We start from the raw sequence: 22,688 nt of genomic DNA on the forward strand, positions 1-22,688 counted from the left end.
CTCCCCCTCCTAACCTCCTCTCTTCTCCTGCAAAACTCCTGTCTGCTCCTACTGTTAATCTCCCCCCTGTTAACTTCCTCCATGCTCCTCCTGATAAGTTCCTCTCTGTTCCTCCTGCAAAGCTGCTGTCTGCTCATCTTGCTATGCTCCTCTTTACTCCTTTTGGTATGCTCCTTTCGGCTCCACCTGCCAAGCTCCTCTCTGCTCCTCCTGCAAAGCTGCTATCTGCTCATCTCGCTAAACTCCTCTCTACCCTCTAGTTATGCTCCTTTCTGCTCCTCCTGCTAAGTTCATCCTCTGCTCCACCTGCTAAGCTCCTCTGTGCTCCTCCTGCTATGCACTCCTCTTTGCTTCCCGTGCATGCTCCTCCTAAGTTTCCTCCTATAGCCCTCTCTGCTCCTAAGCTCCTGTTGTTATTTTGCATGTGATACCTTTTACTTGAGTCAATTTTGCCCCAGTATTTGTTTTATCTACTGAAGTATCAACACTGAATACTTTTTTCAACAGTGCTTGCTCATCATCATCCTGGAGCCTCAGCTGCAGCTCGTGTGGACTGTGTAATCCCTGTGAATACACTGGTGAAACTTGCATCTGCGCTGGGGTCCATATTGCAAAATAACTACCTGTATAAATCTATTCTGTTTTTATAACAAATTGCATGCAAGTAGTACGTTATAGCGTGACAAAGTGTACTAAGTATAAGCTATTGTTATTTTGGTGTTAAATAAGTTGTGCCCAGTGTGGTCACCTCACTGACGGCGCCGTTTCCTCCGCAGAGCCGCGCCGCTGACGCTCCTCCACGCCCGGGCCACGTGACAAGGCGAGCGGCCTCTCCTCTGCTCGGTCCCTTCCTTCCCAGGGTTCAATGAGCGCTGTGTGGCCCCACCCCGTCTCTCTTTAGCGCTGTCTATCTCCTCAACGTAGGCTACTATTCTCGGGGAAAGTACAAAGGAGAAACGAGAGAAAATAGTACCTTTCAGCATTTGGTTGTTGTTGTCGTCCTCCTTCCTCGAGCAGCGGCCGGTAGGGAGCGGCCTCCGCGGTGGGAATGTGCTGCTACAGCCGCCCCGTGTCCTATTTTTTGTGAATGTAAATGCACATGTAGTCTCCAGCTTGTAGCCCGTGCTCCAGCCTTGGATCCAGAGGAATATAGACATGTGTGAGACTGTTGTGTGGCTTTACTGCGCCCTGACCCTCCGTGTAGGCTTTAAAAAGTGAGCCGTGACAGCGGGGGTTGCTTTTTCACCTGCAAGGAACTAACGTGGATTCTTTTCAAGGGATTTTCACGTCTTGGTCACGTTTTGTCTGTGTGTTCGTTATCATCTTTTGGGGATCCATTCGCTGTGTGGTGTGTTTTTGTTGGTGAAAAGTGCGTCTTTGCGCAGTTTGGAGGGCTGGTGATGTGAGGGGCTGATAACACATATGAGCAACAAAAGCGAGGGGCAGCGACAGAGAGCAGGCCTTTGAAGAAAACACAGCCTGCCTTCTCAAACCAGAGGGAATAACCGGGGGATACGGTCTGGTTTTACCGTGGAAAGCGGCCTGGAACCGTCTCAAAGACGCCGCCCGTGAGTTAGGGCAATTTGGGGCTAATTTGGTGCGGCCATAGTGGAGGAGCAAGATGACAGCGGAAGCTACGAGACGATTACACATGTAGCTCGTTTGGGTGTAAATATTCTTTCCCTTTCGCTTGTCTGTACGGGCCCCGGAGAAAGCAGGACTCAGATACGTTGTGAACGCGAGCACAATCCAAAATATTCATGTGTGACCATGTTAAATGTTAAAACTGGTCGTGCCGACAGCGGGGCGAGCATTTTGGACACGCCGAGTTTGGCTCCTTGTCACGGGCAGCAGTGAGACGCGACACCCGGGCTTTTGGAGATGCAAATTAGCCAGCTCACCCTGCCTCCATTCGGGGTGAAAAACCGGGTTTTGCCATCATAAAGGACACTGTGGGATTAGAGTAGCGAGCGTGGGGGAGAGATATAATCGCGTGTAGCCTGGTGCATGTGCAGGGGGATCGAGTGGATTGAGGCGGCCTGCTGCGGTGTCCTGCCCTTCTCTGACAGCACAGACGCGTTATGGACACGGCTTTTCCCCCCAGGAGCACCACGGACTGTGCAGGAGCAGGCCAGGGACGATCAGCGGCGTGAATAGCGGCGTGAATGTAGGCGGCATCGCTCCCAAAGCTGTGGGTCAAACTAGGGATAAGGCCTAATTATTTATTTATTTAGCCTCCGTAGCACGCTCTCCAGTCTCCTTCCTCCTCCCCTGTACACCCCTTTTACTTTTTCTTGCGGGAAGATGGGTTGTTTGGGCAACAGTAAGACCGAAGACCAGAGAAATGAGGAGAAGGCCCAACGAGAAGCTAACAAGAAGATTGAGAAGCAGCTCCAAAAGGACAAGCAGATCTACAGAGCCACTCACAGACTACTACTTTTAGGTGAGTTTGGTTTCCTCCCGGCGCAGACAAGGCCCCAGTTTGCACAGGGCTTCCTCACTCACTGCATAACCTTCTGGGATGTTGTTTTGGGAAACATTGACAACATTGTGACTGCACAAACTCAACGTTGAGCTCCACTGTAGGCCACCTCAGAAATGCTGCTAGTTTCATGCAAGTAGGCAACTGATACACAACACACATGGTCTAGTAAGAAAATACATGGCTTTACTACATGTCTCCTATAGCCTGAACTACAACTTAGGATGCTGTTATTGAACATTATTCAATTAATCTACAAAAGAGTATAATGAAAATACAATATCACCCCTACACTATTTTAAAATCTGGTTTTGAATGACCATTACAAAATGCAGTTTGGATGCACCTTTGATAGACGAATGCGAATTGAAGGAGGTCAGCCAAGCCTAAACTTTTTGACCAGAATGATGACACTCTGAGGCTAACTTGTGCTGCTGGGCAGGCTGGTGTTCATGCCCTCGACACTGTGCCATTCAGCAACTTATCACCCCTCCAGAGTCACACTGTACTACACAGAAAAGTAAAACATTTGATAAGAGCAGAGCGGTCTGGGTGTGCACTCTATGACAAGCTGGTATTTGAGCTGCGGAGGAAGTTGTGAAAAGCAGAAGGACAGGACCTGCATTAAACCAAAACAAATATGTCTGCCCTATCTTTCCATGATATAGTTCTGTGTTATAATATCTGTCCCACAAGAATATGAGTAGTGCAGAACAGTCATCTAATGGTCATAATCTAGCTAGCCTTTAAAACTGGCAAATGTACAAGTAACTTTTTGTTAACCTTCACTTTTGAAACCAGTCAGGTGCATTTTTGGGTGTATGCTTACCCAGTCAAACTTGGATGTAATTTTGTGTCTTATTTTTGTGCACGTTTTGATTTTAAATTAGGAACTCGTAGCCATGTCATTTATTTGAGTTTGAATATGCCTCTGTTTTCTCTTAAGGACTATTAAGACAAGACATTTTCTTTACTGGAAACTAGAGGCACGACTTGGCCCAGACTTCAAATGAAATATATGTGCTAAAAAATGTATAGTTCTAAACCACTACTGAAACTAGTATCAAAACTACTCATTTGACTAAGTATTGATACTAGAAATGCACAAACTGGGCCTCATTTTAGAATTGAGTTTTAGAATCATCTGGAGTAGGGCTGTAACAAGTTAATTGATTTAATTGCATCTAATCACTAAATGACTCAACCATTATTTCAACAATCAAGTTATCATTAACTGCTCTATACATGGCTCAAAAACAGTGGTTTTATGGAGAGGTTTTGTGACACAAAAGGAGCAGGAAATGCAGAGAATGTGTAAATCTAATGTATTGGTGAAAACACTTTGGTTTAAGCGTACTCCCGTCAGAACGGCCACAAGCGATACACAAGCGATATCACTTTTGCTTCATCTGGGTCACATTTAATAAACTCTCATATTAACAAGCCTTTTGTGTTCTAAAATAACCAACTGATTCATCGAAACAATAATTGACAAAATAATTGTTAGTTGCAGCCCTAGTCTTGAGCTTTATCAGAGCCACTTGGTAACATTTTGGTATTGAAATTAGTATCAAGCTGATTCCACAGTATTGATATAGAGTTTTAGATTTTAGTAGTTGTACAGTTTGGCACTTTAGGAAACCTGTAAAAATTGAATTGCTTCAGGCATTGAGTTAGACACATGTTTAGTATGTGGGCATTGTCTTTTTAAGACAACTTCACTACAAAGTGAGTATCAATTTGAACAGCTATTGTAAATAAGCTGCTTAAATACATGGTACAGATTTGGACTTCCTTGGGTAGTTTTTGAATGGTCATGATTGGAACAAGCATCGAACCACATGCAAAATATAAAGAAATTAATTGTAAAATTTCATTTCCATTGTTAAATAGTTTTTATTATCTTTTGTAGTATCAAAATCTGAATCAGTTTTTAAATTTCGGGATCATTAGAACACTGATTCCTATAGACCAGGGGTCGGCAACCTTTAACACCCAAAGAGCCATTTGGATCTGGTTTCCACAAATACTTTTTGTCATCTAAATGAAAATAACACTATAGATGTTTTTTTTACCCTTACACTTTGTATAAACAACTATACTGCTCCTGAACCTCTGCGGAGAGCGTCTGCAAATCAGGGCTGCACTTTCATCTTTACGCAGGACTTTAAGCTGTCTGTGAGGTGTAAGCAGTGATTGTTTTTAACATAGTTCCGCGAGTGTGATGCTTATTTTTAGCGATGAAAAATATTTTAATATTTCAAGATCACTATGATCCTCCAATTTGGAAATGGAATTAAAAAAAACAAAAAAAACGAACACAAATAAAATACACTTCAATTAAATACTATTTATTTTCCCAAGGCACGCAGAGCTGCAGTATAAGGATAAAAGAGCCGCGGGTTACTGACCCCTGCTATAGAAACTCAAACACCAATTGCAAAAGCTCACAAGATAACCTTTCTCTGTGTACTTCACATTTTGACCAAGTTGCCACAGACAATTGTGGGATCATGCTTTGCTCTCCAGAAATAGCAGTTATAAAATTAGAGATCATGAGCTGTGCATATTTTGAGGATGCCATGGAGTCTAAAAATGTAATCTTGTGATTGTGGCCACACAGTGTCGCGTCGAATAATCCCGTTTATTATTTCAGCCGTGACCAGCTCTGTCCTTGTGTGTGTCTGGCTTTCCAAAACAAAAAAGGCCATCGTCACTTTTTGTTCTAGTTTCGCAAAGACCTTTTTAATATGTCCATTTGAATGTTTACATCACATTATTAGAAAGTGAAATTTCCTCTTAGAAATGTATAGCACTGTTATTTTGATGGCCCACTATAACTTTTGCATGTTTCACTTTCAGGAGCTGGGGAGTCAGGAAAGAGCACCATTGTAAAGCAGATGCGAATTCTTCATGTTAATGGATTCAATGCAGAGTAAGTCCTTCTGATTGGTTTATTAAATACATTACATTTTGTTATCTCCTGCAATATTCTAATGCAACCACTCTCAGGAACAATTAGAAAAAGAGGAAGTATAGTGTTAATAATGGTAATATTAATTGGGTAGTGACTTGATCAGAACACACCATTTGCTAAAGGTTTTTATACTTGTATATTTTATCATTTTTGCAGGAACTTATGGTGGGACTACAATCATACATCATTATTATTATTACATGAAACAAAAGGTTGAGGGTATAGTCTACATTAGCTGACAATAGGGATGGGACTTTTGGCTCTTTTTATAGGATCAAAATATTTTAGATTGATCATTTCGTGCCACTAGGGCAACCTGCACCTAGTCTGTGCAAGTGTTGGTCAGAACTGCTGTACCTGGAGGATTTGGCCTATGGTGCATGTTTTGGGTTGAAACCGGAGTGCCCGGAGGAAACCCGCCCTGGCCCAGAGAGATGCTTGCAAAGTACATTTAGATTGGTCCAGTTTAGCCCGATAGTTGAACCTGCAACCTGCTTGTTACTTGCCATAGTCCTTGAAAAGGCTCACTGTAGTTCAGAATGTGTGTGCAAAATGCAAAAAATGAATGGCACCCTTACACAAAACATTGCATCCATACATCATTCACCAAGGACAATTCTCATTTTCCTCATTGTTTGATGGGGACGAGATGTAATATACTCTGCTGTCCTGTGCAAGAATTGACTTTCTTGCTATTGCAGTGGCAAAGTATTGTTTTTTTGCATTCAGCCTTGGCCTGTGTTAATGCTTCTGTTTGCTCCTACAAACTGTTAGTATCCTGAGAAATCTCTTTATTTACTCTCATTGTTTGTGAGTAGCTAAAAGTTTTGAGCTTCTACTAATTTCTCTATATTTTTAAATAGTCCAGTGTGTACTGCTGTGTGGGTGTCACGGACTCGTCTTCTGGTATTTGATGAGGATGAAGTGTGTTGTCAGTATAAAATGGTCACCTAAGGCAGATGGGGGCGTATGACAGAGCGCGTGACAACACACACTGAGCCCAGTGTGTACTATCGCTACATGCATCTCTTTGTGTCTTCACTAAGCACACACAGCAGCCGCACGGCCAGCTGTGTGCGTGAAATGCACCAGGAATCTGCAGGAGCTGCACATGGACTTGGGCAACTTTAGTTGTAAGACGTAAATGAGAGGGCACTTGGTCAGAGTGGAGTTGTCAGAAGTATTGAAAACGAGATACTATGACACATGACCTGTATCAATACTAAAAAAGCCACCTTCACAGTAAGAAATGAACCTTTCTTGAATAGCTTTAGAATGATCTTGAGCTGTATGAGGACAAGTGTAAGACCATATGGACTAGTATACACCCATGGACCACTATGGAAACTACCTGGACACTGAGGGCTTACACAGATATAAGGCCACACAGGATTATAAAAGAAAGTACAGTTTTTTATGTGGAAAATTACAATCTATTGTCTAAATGTTCACAAACATGTTCAAAACACATGTAGCTTTTGCTGATAACAATTCTAATGCTGGTTTATTCTTAATTATAAAAACTAGACATAATGGCCAAGTTGTTTGAGAACCAAAAGACCAGAAAACAGAGTGAGTCTCACATGAGTCTCTTATTTGGGTTGCCTGTTTCAATACTGAAAACCAGTTGATTTCATCTATCTGAATCTTCATTACCTAAACCCAGCACCTGCAGCCAGTCATGAATTGGTGCTAGTGCAGCCTCTGCAGCTCAGTGTGTGGAGGTTCTGAGCTTTCACATGAGACATGTATGTGTCCTCTACCTGCAGGTAAATATAGATGGCAGAATTAAACAATTTAGTAGTGAGTTTGTATCTATAATCATTTACATTATTTATTCAACCCTCTACAGCTCCAATTGTATTGTACTACAGAAAAACATAAGTTCCTCACTAGTAGAAAGAAAAAGTAGCCACAATAAATCCGTAAAAATGATTGATCCATCTATCATTTACTGAACGATACGGCGATATAATAATGTTGACATATAATGTCTTGTCTGGTCAGAAGGCCCTGGCCTATGTAACAGTTAGTATTGTCTTCACAAACAGAGATACTATGATTGCCCACGGGTGTCCACATGACGGACAGCCTCGTGTTTGAACAAGCCCTGTCCCGGGGCAACACCTCCATGCTCTGTAGACACTGAGAGGTGGCTCAATGACTGGAGTGTTGTGGTAACCCAAAGTGCATGGCTTGTGACCGGAAATGTGCTCTGATTTTAAAAATGACTTACTCTACGTGCTCTAACTTAATCATTGTGCTTTTGGGAAAGACACACACAGAACTGCTGTCTGATTTTCAATACTTTTACCAAGCACAGAACACACAGCACCAGAGACTAGATTCTTATTTGAATATGATATCAATACTAAAAAGCCACATTCAAAGGACAGAAGTGAACCTTTCCTTAATATTTTTAGAATGATCTTGAGCTGTAGCAGAAAGTGTTAGGACACATAGACTAGCATACGCCCATGGACCACTATGGAACCTACTTTGATGACTGAAGGATTACACAGGTATAAGACTACGCAGTAATATAAAAGAAAGTAATATTATATTGAAAATCACATACTGTTGTCTAAATTTTTCTGATGCCACATTTATCATTGTGGTATCAGAATCAGAAATGAGTATCGAGTTTATTCATAAAGTTTTCTTTACCACTTTCCAAAGTTTGCCCAGGACCAAATATTATTATTCAAGTTGAAGTATAAAGTAGTGGTTCAAGAAATGACTGAAGTAAAAGTGAAAAAGTATTTGGGAAAAGTACTAAAGTAACAGGAATTTAAAGAGTAACTGCCAGGACGTAACATCTGATTTAAAATTTTAAGTGAATGTAATTTGAATGGCAAAACATTAAATAATGCACAAAATGTGGTATTTTAGAAAACAAATCAAAAATAAGTAATATCTGAAGTAGAGATGCAAGAAACACAAATGTTCAAATCATTTCATATTGTCAACCTAAAGGTTTTGTTACTTGTAGACTTACTCACAGAGGGAAAAGTGACCAAAACGTTGAAGGTTGTTACTTCAATAAAAATAAGTAGGAGTAAAAGTATACTTCTAGAAAAGTACCCTGAAAAATAGAATTTCTAAAAAGTTACTCAGGTAAATTTAACTGAGTAAATGGACACTCAACAGGAAACTATTCATCAATCTGTTATGATCTTTGCTATATGTGGTCACTCTTAAAGCTTCTACAAAGTCTAGACTTGTAATATATGGGGTTCTGTGTAAACAAGGATGTCACATTGTGCCTCTGCAGAAAAGGCCCATCTTCACCCACTTCTTATTTTGGCCCAATTTCTTTCTGTACATCTTGACCTCACAGCTTTGGTACGGTTGGCATGAGAGGTTAAAGTTGCATTAATACGGCTGTGTAATTGTGTGTCCCTCAATGAACAATTATGGACTAAATCAACAGCACCTATTGAGTTTATAAATTCATATAGATTGTTAAAAATCTTTAAAATTGTAATCAGAATCAAGATTGAGCTTTTTTTTTTTTAATCTTCAATGTTGACCACTCCTTAAACGGCACAGTGCATCAGTTCATTGGCCTGATGTAGAAGAGTAGCTGATACGATGTCCATTATTTCACTTGCTGTTGTGGCCATGGCCAATATCTGATATTTAACCAATACAGATATTGTCTGTGTAATCCCTCAGTCGTCCAGGTCCGATCCATAGTAAAAGCCAAAGTTAAATCTGTGAACAGGACAAAACGTAGTAGGAGTGAAGCTTCTTCTTCAGTTTTGATCAGATTCCTGGTGGACACTTCCTTATATCTGTCTGAAGGGAGGAGCTAAGTACACTGAAACTGGAAACGGCTATCGTCTTCACTCCTATGTTTTGTCCAGTTGACCTTTAACTTTGGCGTTTACAATACAGATATAATACATTTTTGTCATTTTGAAATTTTAAAATCTTGAGATATTAAATCATCATAATTGTATAAAGGCGCAGCCATAATTGTAGCATAATGTCATCTCTTTTTCCATTTTCACTGAAGACAAAGTAGGAATGACAACTATAGGCACACAGACTGGGGCAATGCAGTAAAATTATTGGTGTCAAATATGTTTAACAGATATTTATATTGGTTGAAAATGTAAAAGACCAATAAAGCATCCCTAGTAAAAGTTTTGCTAATTAAAGTCAATTAACACTTACACATTGTAAACATTGTATACTTCACTTTAAATCTTTCAACTCGTATTTAGTCTCATTTTAGTCGCCCCTTTTGCTTGTTGACCAATCTCACAGAATCATTTCTACCTAGTGTGTTCATGCTCTAGTCTTTATGAATTTATGATTATGGTGTCATGATTTGAGATGGGACAGGGGCCTATAACTCTATGGGAGATTCAGTTTTCTTCACTGTTTCTGAAAGAAATATCCAAACTTATAATCCATGAAAGTTGAACTTTATTATTAAGGACTGGCTCCTCAGATTTGCCATATTAAAAGTCCTTTCAACTGACAACAGTCATGTCTTTGTGGTTGAGTTATTTCTGAACCTATGGTGAAATTAAAATAATAGCACTGAAATTATAATTTTAGTCTTGTCTATTTATGCAGACTAGAAAGAGCTAAGCCTAGGTTCACGTCCTCGCAGTTTTTTATTTTTTTAGATGGTTATAATTTTACTTCCTTGTTGAAATTCCATTATCATCTGGCAACCGTAATGTTAACAAGGGCCAAAGCTAAATTAAATTGTACAATAGTTATAAATAGACTCATTAGACAACGCCTTTATTTCCTTCTGTGTAATTTGTCATTACATTTTGGTTGTAATTTTCATTTTACATTTTAGAACTTTAACTCCTGTATTGTTGTACTTTTCTTAACTTTTTTAGCCACCACTTAACAGATGTAAAACTATGATAAATATTTACTACAGGTACTATCCCGCCGAATCAAGTCATAATTAGAAAAACATGAAAACCTGTCAGATGTGCTTTAAACTATAGGGAGTCTATAATTGTCATGTGATGCAAACCCGTAGAATGTAACGTCATACTCCCTGATGGGGGACAAGAGCTTTCAAGAGTTTTCCTACTGATTACATTTTACTTTGCCATAAAATATCTAAAAGACAAACCTGTTGAACCTGATCATTTCTACTGGTGACTTGACTCGAGAACTCGCTGTATTACAATAAAGTCAGCATTTTAACAAGGATTATTTTTGCTGGCTGTATCTGTATTAAATGTTAGACTTGCAGAATGTTACAATGTCATCTGAAACCCACCCATTGAAATTCTCAACTTGGGCTAAAGTAGCTCCTGTGTCCCATTGTAACTGACATTAAAACTCTTGTAAACACATTGTGACCCTGTTTTGGCTCCAGGTGAAGTGGATTCGCCCTGATCTTTTCTTTGCTTCATTAGTAGAGCTTGTATGTACTTTATGATGGACAGACATAATTCGAGATCCACGTGTGCCACCGAAGGTCTGTTTACTGTTTCAAATGAAAAACAAAGCCAAGTCGTGTCACCGTAACATACAGGGCTGAGGAGTTTGGAGGAAAAACAAGACAATACTTTAGGATGAAAGAGTGCATTATTATGGCATACGGACTTTGATGGAGGGGTGGAGTTTGGATGGGCTTTTGTTTCAGTGGCTTGGTTTTTGACATAAGCTTTTACTCCATGTTCATGATTGTCTATGATGCACTTTTACTGTCTGACCACATTTTGTCGTTTAAATTTTATTTTGAAGGTTGATGGATCTATTTAACAAGGGGATGTTATGCTAAATTGACTCTTTTGAGCTTTCGACGATGTTATAATTTCCTAGTTCCCTCATCAAAAACATGCCTTAAGTGGTTTACTATGTCATCCATACATGTTTCAGTAATCTAGCGATCTCTCCCGGGCACTATGCAAACCGTCCTTAGCAGTATAAGCCCATATTCCTGTACTGCTTTCATTGGCAGGATGCACACTGGTTGTGTTGTGATGTCACAAGAGGGGAGAGACAGGAGAGTGACTTGGTGCTGAGAGCAAGGGAAGGGGAGACTCTGAGCATCAAAAACAAAACTAAAAGCTTAATGTATTGTGTTCAATATAGCATTTTAAAACAATGAAGGGTAACATGGTGGCCTCAATATGTAATGTGTTGGCAATTAATACCCCACAGATAATACTACATGCTGATGCTTCTACATGGAGGCTTTGTCTTGTACGTTTTGCAGAATGCATTTAACTTCCATTGCTGTGGAGAGAAGCCAGTGATGCCTCTTGGCTAAGTTACTGATGGGATCTGTGGAGAAGAGAACCTGTTAGAATGCAGGTTTTCCCAAGGTGTTTTATAAGCAAAAATAACTTATGTAATTGAATAAATGCAAGATGTGTTTAATACCACTGTGGACCATTAGGGTTAAAGCAATAACCTCCATGGAAACAAGCAGGTGGCATGTTCCTCACCAGAAAAGTTGCACAGTGCACCTTTTAAGATTTTGGGAAAATGTTCCAAAAATTGGTCAGTCCTGACACTCTAGTGTGCACTGGCCCTTAAACATTGACCTTTTCCATAATGCACAGTAGAATTAGATTTGAGCTGCTGTTTTAGGAAGATTAATCAATTAAAAGTAACAGTAAGGTCTCACATTTTGGGTTTAACTAAATGTAAAGTACTTTTTATAGGCCCGTTGGTTTGCCATTACTATTACATTAGCATTCGGAAAGTTTGATTTCACAAAGCTGGCCACTCTGGTTATGGGTGTTTAGTTGTTTAGTCAATGAATATGTCGACCAAAATAATCGTAAGTCACCTAATATTTTTTGGAGAGCATAAGCATGGATATGGGCCAGAGAAGAAAGTAATGAGCTACTTGGAATTTTAGGAGTGACTAGTGACTTTTAATTTACCTTTTTACATATGAACTGGCTGTTTTGTAGTACTTTTTCTTTGCCTACATTTTTGCATGAACCTCAGTGAGCTTGTGGTCTTCCGACTGCACATTAGGATATAGATTATGAATAGTTTTGCTATGCCCCCTTTTAGTCACCTAATCAATGCACCGGGCATGTCATGTGTAATGATCAATGGGAATGAAAGAAATGAAGGATTTAACTGGGGTTTGGCCACGATTTTAATAAAAACAAATAGAATTGTAATGTTTGTTCTGGCAATAATTGGAATACAAAAATATGATGATTTACACACACTAACTCACTTTAAATATACTCAAGAGCTACAAGATTAATTGCAATCAAATCAAAATCACAATTTGAATGGCCGTAATTGGCAAAGTGTGGCATTATTTTATTATGGCATTATTTATATCATAATTTGCTCCACAAACTACAAAGTATCCTATCTTATCTATTTGAAATAGGTTGGCAGATTTTTATTTAGTCAATCCTTCGGGACACTTTTAAAATGTGGACTTAATCCTTTTTTAAAACATAAATCTCATGCTCCTTTTGTAAATCTTCCATATCCACTGGTCTTATCAATGTGCTCTTGTTTCAGGGAGAAAAAACTGAAAATCCACGACATCAAGAATAACATTAAAGAGGCTATTGAGGTGAGTCACTGGGTTATTTTTGCTTTTCACAGAAATATCATTTTACTAACCATACCTTTTTTAAGTATGAGGTATTTTTCCCTTAATGAACATATAATTGTGTTTTTCAGACGATAGTGACGGCGATGAGCACTCTCACGCCGCCTGTGCAGTTAGCATGTCCCGAAAACCAGCACCGAATTGAATATGTCCTAAACCTCGTCAACCAGAAAGATTTTGAGTTCCCACAGGTGAGTACACGCAAACATGGCTTTTGTTCAGTGATTGACACAACACTGGATAAACTATAATGGCAGACTTGTTCCTACCTCCACTTGCTCTTTTTATTTTGATTGACGATAAGTCTGTGCTATTTTCTACTCACCTTTTTTTAAACACTACTATGGAGAAGTGTTATCGATAAAAGTAACATGCTGCATATTGATATTTATCACATATCACATAAAATTATATTTTTATCACATAAAATAGTTGTCATCTTATATGTACAGTTGCACTCTATATATAAGATGTACAGTGCAATATTTTTAGGTAATTATGAGTTGATTTAGTGGGATAGTACCTATGGTAAATATAAATATTTTACATAGACAGTTTGTGAAAAAAAGTTGATAATCAAAATGGAAAAACATAGGAAGTAGTTAGTTCTAAAAAGGAATCCTCAAATTTTCAGACAGTTTGAACATAAAGAAAATGGTGGTTCTCATAAATTTGTATTTGCCAAATAATACCTATATTTGCTAGGTAACAGCTATAGATTTACCTTTATGCACCTGTATATCGCATCTGCTGGCCCCGTCCAACCAGGAAGTACAATGAAAACTTCACCAAAATTGTCAAACTAGAAAATCGAAAAACAGATTTGCAATTAAATCTTAAATATAAACATGTATGCTACCTTCTAGTGAGCTTCGTGTAGTCTAACTCTGTTTTATGGTCAACTGTCATTTCAAATACACACCACAGAAGTGCATTTCTCACTGTATGCCCTTGTTAGAAAGCTGCCAACCCAATTCTTTCCTGTCAAAAATATGCTAAATAGCTGATGGAAACACCAGACTTTTGCAACTTATTTGTAGAAATATTCAAATTTTGAATTATCACCAAAACATTAAATGTGCAGTGTATTCCTTGAATAAAATGAACAGAATTTTTATTCAAGTGATACTGTAGACAAAAAACCCTCCCCTAGAGTTGACTGGTCCCAGCAGACACCAAGGTAACACTTCTAATGAGCTCAAAGCCATGTCCCTAAAGATAATGAAGTAAACAGCTAATTGAATAACCCTAGACAAAGTGGGAATTCCTCCTCCTTTTTACTGGTGCTTAGTATGACAGTGAAACCAAATGAACCCAGCGCTCAGTGAAGTTTTTCCTTAGATGCCGTGTGAAAGTAAAACCCATCTCTTGTTCTTTGCCATTATTTACATTCACAGATATGTACACAGCATTCGATTGGCACATGTGCACCATGTGGGATCAACACAAGTATCTCACACACACATGCAGCCAACAGCATAGACTTTTCATAAATGTTACATCTAGTTAATGCTATAGTCAACTAAAGAAATTCTTGCTCAACTAAAGACATCTAAATCATCTAAGACACTAAAGGCAAGTCCTGCCGATTGATTAGTAAACTAAAAAGGGAGCTTTCAGTTTTTACTGTCCTTAACATAAACTGTACAGACTTTTAATCTGTGCCATGTTGAAAGAAGGCCTCTTCTACAAATTTACTTTTCGGAGCTGTTAACCATGTTAGTTGTTTCCCGTCATCATTTATTCACCTGAACTTGCATTTGAAGTGCGTGTTTATTCACTTATTTTCAAGATGCCATTTTGCTGATCAGCTCCCATGTTCACTACCACCAGTACACACCCACTTCTCTTTACGTGCATTGCTTCCAATTTTATTTTCTTAATCTGTGATTATATGCAAGATTCGGCAGTATCACAGTAATTTTGGTACAAGTTCGCTATAATGTATAGTGTGCAGACTTTGTTGGGGCACTGCATTTTTCCAAATCATAACATTCCACGGGTGTCATAGATTAATTATATAGTAGACACAAGCACAATGTCTTCTTAAACACAAAAAAGTTAAATTTCATCCTCTGAAATCCTCCGTCTGCTCCAAACCTCATGCTTTTACTGATAGAAGATTGGCTGTAGACCTCCATTTAAAAAAAACAACAAGCTTATCACTAATCATTAGAAATGACTGAATCTCGATCTCAATTAAAGTGAAATGTGTATAGCCCTAATATCTAGATCAAAGTCCGGTTTAAATCCAGTTGCTTGATTTGTGGTTCCCTCTGTTTGCATAGGAGTTCTACGACCATGCCAAGATGCTATGGCAGGACGAGGGGGTTCGGGCATGTTTCGAGAGATCCAATGAATACCAGCTCATCGACTGTGCACAATAGTGAGTGACTCCAACACCTACACGTACAAAACAGATCCAAGTTTGAGCCTACCTGTGTCTTAATGCATTCTGCAGATAGAGTATACATGTTACTTCAAGAAAGGGCTGAATGCACATAGCAATACATTTGAGTAGAGACAGTAGTTGTTTTGTTTTTTTGAACTGAAATGTACTGTGCTAATGTTTAAATGACACATCTCTAAAAACCATTCATTCATTGCATCTGCCATTCTTTTCTGAAATGCTCCATATATTACTAAAACCACTGGCTGCGGGGGCATCATCGTCTTTGATCCAACAGAAATTTAGCATATCATAGTTGTATAACTGGAAAAAATAGTTTAATAGTAGGGGAAAAACAAAAAAGATATTAGGATGTATATTGTAACAAACATCGATATGAAGACGTATGGTGAAGAGTAAAGGCCCAAATGATGATTATCTAAAGTTTCAAGAAAGCTAATAGGAACAGCATGCTACATGCTACCTCTATGCAGCTGGAGCGTGAGTAGTACAACTTGCAAGGTTCAGATCTGCGTCAAGATGCCAGCACTCAACTGATTGTCCAAATCATCAAGGCTGGTTTATAGTTGACAATGTGAATGAAATGAAGGATTTCCCTGTTTGGTCATGGTGTAGATAATTGTGAACAAAACTGACACGCAATATTGCTAATACTAGTTTGATATTGTGACATTAGCTGTGGCTTGTATTAGCTCTGCCACTGAGATACAGTGCAAACTCTCCAGTATTGATTTTACTCCTATGTCCAAAATAATATATTATAAATTAATGGAATAATCTAATGAATGTTGCGATTGAATTGGAAACAGTAAGTCAGTGAAATGGGTGACCAGATATGTATTGCAGCAAACTTTTTTATGGGAGTAGTATATGACAAAACAGACCTATAAAAACTTTCCCCTTGCCAAAAACAGACTAGAGTTTGTTGTGTTTAGGAGCAAACATGGCCGCAGCTGAGTCATCTTTGGACCAGATCATTTCAGGCAGTGCGTGGGGGAATTTAACATTTAAACCATTCAGATTATTCTGCTGTCTCGTCTGTCTGCATGTTAGTCTCTGGGGCTGCATGGTAAGGGTGGCATGTCCCCGCTCATTTGGGTTCAAGCACCGTGCTCATCTCTCCATGTTCCTCTGTCTATGTTGTGGCACATTCGGAGATGCTGCACTATTTTTAGCTCCTGTGGTGGAGTCTCCATGGAAACGCACTGAGAATCTATTTTTGAAAAGTGCTCCGTAATGTCAGACAGACGCCTCTACAGCACCAGCTCTGCTCTCATCACTTCCGTCTAAGGCCATGCGGTGCCCCTTTTCAAATTCAGCTCCTCATGTTATGGACAGTGTCTGGTGTGGAGTGGCAGAGTGGTTTACTTTTATGTAAAGAGGGGGTGGGTTCAAGCGTGGCCTGCTTCCCTCCCGTGTTACTGAGGGGTTTTGCTAGCCAACTTGCACCATCCAATGAGATGCAATCTAGATAAATGTGAGGAAGGTGCACTCTGTTAGCCCTGCATATGGCTAATACTGTAGTTCAGACTTTGCCCGTGTCTGTGACTAGTATAGGCTAGTATACGCCCATGGACCACTAGCTGACATACCTGGATGACTCAGGGATTACACAGATGTAAGGCCACAAGGAAATATGAAGGAAAGTACAGATAAGTAAAGATTTAATGCTGAAAATGATATTCTATTGTCTAGAGTGTTATTATTATTGTGGTATCAGAATCTGTATTCAGTATCGAGGCTATTTTGTATTGAAATCTTATAGTGACACTAGTTTGAAAACATGGAAAGGGCTGTATGTACAAAATGTAATGGATAAGATTTATGTAATAATTAAAGTAATTTAAGGAAACGTACTTTTGAGTAGATTTCCTGCTTGTAAATGTCTTTCTCTTGTCTGTTTCTAGTTTCCTTGATAAGATCGACATAGTGAAACAGACCGACTACACTCCAACAGATCAGGTGAGTGGATTCACATCCCCTGTCCACCTGTGCAATACTCAGTTTGCCAATAACTGTATCTTCTCTATTATGTACTATAGTATAAAGTAAGTTTTTCTTCAACTAGTCTTTGTATTTACAACATTGTCTTTGTAATTTGATGTAGGATTTGTTGCGATGCAGAGTACTGACTTCTGGGATCTTTGAGACAAGGTTTCAGGTCGACAAAGTAAATTTTCAGTAAGTGCACAAAAGGACATTGTATTATTATTACCTAAGATCAAGTATGATTTACAGAGGAGGACTTACAAATGATGAATATGTGATGCAGAGAAGGGAGTGTGAATATATGGTACAGAGCAGAGACAGTGAGTATATGTTAGAGGAGGCCAGTGTATTTGTACAGTTTACACTGAAACTATGGTGGCACGGGCCATGTTTGTAGTACTGTGTGCTTAGTGACCGAAAACATGTTGACTAAAATTATTAAAATATAAAGTATATATGTAATATGTAATGTAAAGTATTTTTTGTAGCTTGTTTTTGGACTGATGAAAAATAGATTACTTGCAAAACAAAATTCCCTGCCTCTAAATGCTAGTACCGCAGTCCTCCACAGGATGATGGTATTGTATAATAAACTTTTCCTGCTTTTCCTCACAGTATGTTTGACGTCGGCGGCCAGAGAGACGAACGCCGGAAATGGATCCAGTGCTTTAACGGTAACACACCTCTCCTGGAATATATGATTTTCCCTCACCGCCTGTCTCTAACCTATTGTCTCTTTGTTTAGATGTAACTGCCATCATCTTCGTTGTGGCTAGTAGCAGCTATAACATGGTGATCCGAGAGGACAATCAGACCAACCGGTTACAAGAAGCACTCAACCTTTTCAAAAACATCTGGAATAATAGGTATGTTCCTGCTGACCTAATGCAGAATGCTAGTTTTTATTCAAGACTAAGCACTCTTGTATAAATGTCCTCATATGTGTTGTGTGCTCCTCAGATGGCTGCGGACCATTTCTGTCATTTTGTTCCTAAATAAACAGGATCTTCTAGCTGAAAAAGTGTTGGCAGGAAAGTCGAAAATTGAAGAATATTTTCCTGAATTTGCTCGATACACGACACCCGATGATGGTGAGAAATCATGGGCTTGTTTTGAATTTCTGAAACGCACAAATGCCTCTTGTTTTTTCAGAATGTCTAATATTCCTTCCTTAAAATGCTTCTTATTTTTACTCTTTAGCAACACCAGAGCCTGGCGAAGATCCTCGGGTCACAAGAGCAAAGTATTTTATTCGTGATGAATTCCTGGTAAGTTAATTTGGTCATTGAAAACATGATGGTGGAAGGGCTAAATATGAATGGATATGATGAAACATAACATTCTGTATCTTCTGTGTCTGTAATGGCTACATCTGGGTTTATTTTCATTATCCCGTTCTCAATATGCCACAAACACAAGAAAGGTGTCCTTGCAGAAAATTTTCATAGAAAAGTCAGATTTGCATAGTACGTCTTAACAAAATGTAACTTTTACTTTAATAGCTTTTAACCGTGTTATAATTATTTTCCTTTTATCATGTTTGAGTATTCTCCTTCATTCAAGACACCATTGCTCTGAAAATTCTTGTGTCTACCAACTGCCTATACACACCCATTGTTTTTTTGGGTTTTTTTTTTTGGCTGCTCACTGCTTATGGTGAACTGTATTTATCTATAGACTGGGCCATCAGCATAAATTATAACAGCAGGCAAAAGCACAATGTTTTCTTTAAAACCCTTTTTTTCAAATTCAGTATTGACAATTATTTGCAATTTTCCTAATTTTATTAGGGCTGGACGTTTTGTCATGATAGCTCAAAAAATAATTGATTACGATTTATTATTTTGTGGCACATTAACGCAGGCCAGGTGTACCGATCAAAGACACAGGATTAAAGAGCCCCACTACAGTCTGTGAGCCTCTGCACTCGCCTCCTCTCTCTCCGCTCAGCACACACACACACACACACACACACACACACACACAGAGGGGGCGGGTCAGCTGTGTCTTTGCACTAGATGTGAGGAAGAGGATCCTGCTGTACAGAGTGCGACAGATGATTCCAAGTTCTGAGTATTTAACCTATTCAAAAAGAGTCAGTGACGCTAGATACATGATTAAATATGCAATCGATCAGCAGCTCAGAGTTTACTGCACATGTCAGTCATGTTTATGTTGAAAACTATGGAGATATTAAAATGCCACATGTTTAGTAATCAGTGAGCTGGTTTGAACTAGGACTGCACCAGAACTGTACCAGGACTAAATAGGACTGACCTTTACCAGACCTGAACCAGGACTAAAGCAAGACTAAGCTAGGACTCTAGCAGCCTTCTATGAGACTCATATTGAGTAGAAAGAAGCAGCAGATCACACAGGGCAACCACAGAAAAAAATAGTTTCAGCTTCAAAAGGTTAAATAACATTCCAATCCTATATTTGAACGTGGAAAATATTAGGACATAATACAATAGCCTGTATTATATTATTTAGACTTGTATTTGGACATTTTCAAACACCTTATTCATACATAGAAAAATCATATCCAAGTCAAACCAGCACAACACTGGGTGAATACTACAGTATATTTAAGCCTAAAAGATCAAATAAACAGCTATTTAGGAGCCAAAAAACCCTTGTATTGCTTTTTGACTTTAAAGCGTAACATGCTATTATGCTTGAAAAGATTAAAAATTTTAATCACTGCCCAGCTCTAAATTTGATGAAGAATGCAATCAACTTGTATTCACAAATGGCTTGAAATGTATTTATTGCCGTTGTCTGTGAACATGGCTCACAAAATAGGAACTTACTTTGGTGATAAAGTGCAACATAAAACACTGAATAAATATAAATAAGGGCATGCATAAAGTTAAAAAAGATATGGTTTAAAATAAAATACTTAGAACGTGCTCCTGTTGTATATATTTTCTACCTCTATTATAAATATTTGTTTTATATTTCACCATCTGTTTCTGATAAACTAAGATTTTAGGACAAGTTTCCATAAAAAAAATGTCTATACAGTTCATGGACACAACTGACATTAAATTATTTAAAGAAGTGAACTAAGGGAGTGTGACATCGCACATAGCGTTCAGCTTCAGCCAAATGAAGTTTGTTGAGGCTAGAACTTATGGGACTCTGCTCCAAATTCACCCCTATAGTTGGAATTCTGACCGCAAGTATCATAGCAACCAAAGAGCCAACCCGGAGCAAGGCTGTTGAAGGTAATGCCCCTTCCGTCTCGTACTGCTGGTTTAGCACAAACGGGTGTTCAATCAAACCTGTTGCTACGGCTCATTGGTTTGCTATTTATGTTTATATCTTGATTTAGTGGTAAAATAGCCAGGATCATGTAGAGCGGGTTATTACAAACATTTTAAGAGCAAAATGACGAGCCTCACAGCGGCAGTTAGAGGGTCCATGCTTTTTCAGTAAAAAGTGAATCAGAGCTGAATTGGAGTCAATGGAGCTGGAAGCACTTCCTATTTGGAATGTGCCGTTAGACTGTATATATAAATGGACATAGTTAACCTGCTGTGATTGTGTCCCTTCTCATCTGTTGAGTTATTAACTGGTCAGTAGAGATTCTTTTGGACCCAAGAATTGCACTCTAGTTGCCAATTTAGTTGCTCTTCCAATTCTCTTGTTTGTAGCTGCTAAATAAAAGTTCTTGTAAATAATGCTACCCATAACCTCTGTGCCTAATATCTGCTTGCCTCTGCTCTTGTGCTCTCAGCGGATCAGCACGGCGAGTGGTGACGGCAGACACTACTGTTACCCTCACTTCACCTGCGCCGTGGACACCGAGAACATCCGGCGTGTCTTCAACGACTGCCGAGACATCATCCAGAGAATGCACCTGCGCCAGTACGAGCTCTTGTGATGGACATGTACCACAGCAGTGTCAACACATGCTTGCACTGTGGACCGCCCCTTACGCTACAACCACGGAAACAACGGGGAAATAAAGACTCCTTAAAACATATTATCGGACTAATGCAATGTTACTGAAAGAGAAATGTGTTGAAGGGGTCATGTATCATGATCTTGTAAACCGTGACTCTGCTCGGCCTCATTTGGGCTGCATTTTCTAGACAAGTTGCAGTTCAAATTGTCAAGATTTACTTTGAAAAGAGATTATTAATATTACATTTCTGCAAAAAGGATTTTAAAAAAGAGAGATCACTGTATTTGAAGACAAGCACTGTGTTTGAGACTACGCGGAAACCGATCCATTCCTAGAGTTCTGAAGAATGCCCGCGGAACATATCGCCACCTCCCGGAGAAGAGGTGGTTTTCACCGCACAGTGTGTTGATTACATTCGGAGCCTTGAAACCACAGTATTAGCCTGGACTTGAATGGAGGACGTCGATACGTGACCACAGCTATCTGACTTTCCCACGTAACTACCCGAAAGGAGGATTTACCGAAATAGATTATTATTGACTTCTGTGGACTTAAATGGACAAAAGCGTCCTCCTTCTACAGTAAAAGTTACATTTTCGTCACGATTGACTCGAGTTTTTTTTTTGTTTTTGTTTTTTGCGTCTCCACAGCTGTTCATCTCTGTGTGGACTTTGTGCCATTGTTCTCAAGTGCGCTTTTTTCTTTGACGTTACTGTCGCTGCCCCACCTCTCCCTGCTCCCGCACTCCTCTCCCCTCCCTCCCTCCGCACCACATATTCATTTGTTTTTATGTCCCATTTTGTTTGAAGAGAAAATAAAGTATAAATAATAAAGGAAGAGGATGAGTATTGAGACATTCGTGTTTTGGTGGAAATGGGCTATACACCTCTCTCTCCCTCCTCCTCTCCTGTGTCTGTCCTCACTTTACAGCTGATCTATTATTCTTGTACAGACTGTAAAATGTATTATTTTGTACAACTTTATTGAAAAGACAAACTTTTAGAAGATCCCTGTGCCTTCATCATGACTGTACGTGTGTAATGAGCTAACTTGGGTGTCATTCTGCGCTGTAACGCTTGGCCAAACCCCCACCCCGCCCGCCTCCCACGTCTTTCACTGTCCATTTTCTTTTATTTTTGTATTTTTTTCTCTTCTCGATCCTTCCATCCTCTCTATGATTTGTCTATTTTGATCCATATACCCCAAAAAAGATAAATATATGAATTGTAAATGGGTTTTAAAGGTATTTTATTAGAATCAAATGAACCTTGACAAATTGTACACTTGACGGTGTGCTATTGCTATAACTTAAACCCTTTTAACTGAAGCTGT

General features: G+C 39.1%; 1 protein-coding gene across 1 annotated transcript; it reads left to right on the plus strand.

The window, feature by feature from the left end:
• The first annotated feature begins 752 nt into the window (after nucleotides 1-752).
• On the plus strand, nucleotides 753-22,683 carry gnas (GNAS complex locus). The gene is made up of 12 exons (XM_033969194.2): nucleotides 753-2,443; nucleotides 5,345-5,417; nucleotides 12,951-13,005; nucleotides 13,116-13,235; nucleotides 15,333-15,430; nucleotides 17,362-17,416; nucleotides 17,562-17,635; nucleotides 18,059-18,117; nucleotides 18,189-18,309; nucleotides 18,404-18,534; nucleotides 18,644-18,711; nucleotides 21,186-22,683. Exons 1-12 carry the CDS (start codon nucleotides 2,305-2,307, stop codon nucleotides 21,330-21,332), a joined length of 1,140 nt encoding a protein of 379 aa, XP_033825085.1. The 5' UTR covers nucleotides 753-2,304; the 3' UTR covers nucleotides 21,333-22,683.
• Nucleotides 22,684-22,688: the final 5 nt, after the last annotated feature.

Source organism: Periophthalmus magnuspinnatus, chromosome 7 (assembly GCF_009829125.3).
Source record: "Periophthalmus magnuspinnatus isolate fPerMag1 chromosome 7, fPerMag1.2.pri, whole genome shotgun sequence".
Classification (NCBI taxonomy): Eukaryota; Metazoa; Chordata; class Actinopteri; order Gobiiformes; family Gobiidae; genus Periophthalmus; species Periophthalmus magnuspinnatus.

What these genes read in the sequence shown, in the direction of transcription:
- gnas (XM_033969194.2), top strand. Translation starts at nt 2,305, where the DNA reads ATGGGTTGTTTGGGCAACAGTAAGACCGAAGACCAGAGAAATGAGGAG. An exon ending in TCACAGACTACTACTTTTAG is followed by an intron (nt 2,444 to 5,344) that starts GTGAGTTTGGTT and finishes TTTCACTTTCAG; the next exon opens with GAGCTGGGGAGTCAGGAAAG. An exon ending in TTATTCGTGATGAATTCCTG is followed by an intron (nt 18,712 to 21,185) that starts GTAAGTTAATTT and finishes TTGTGCTCTCAG; the next exon opens with CGGATCAGCACGGCGAGTGG.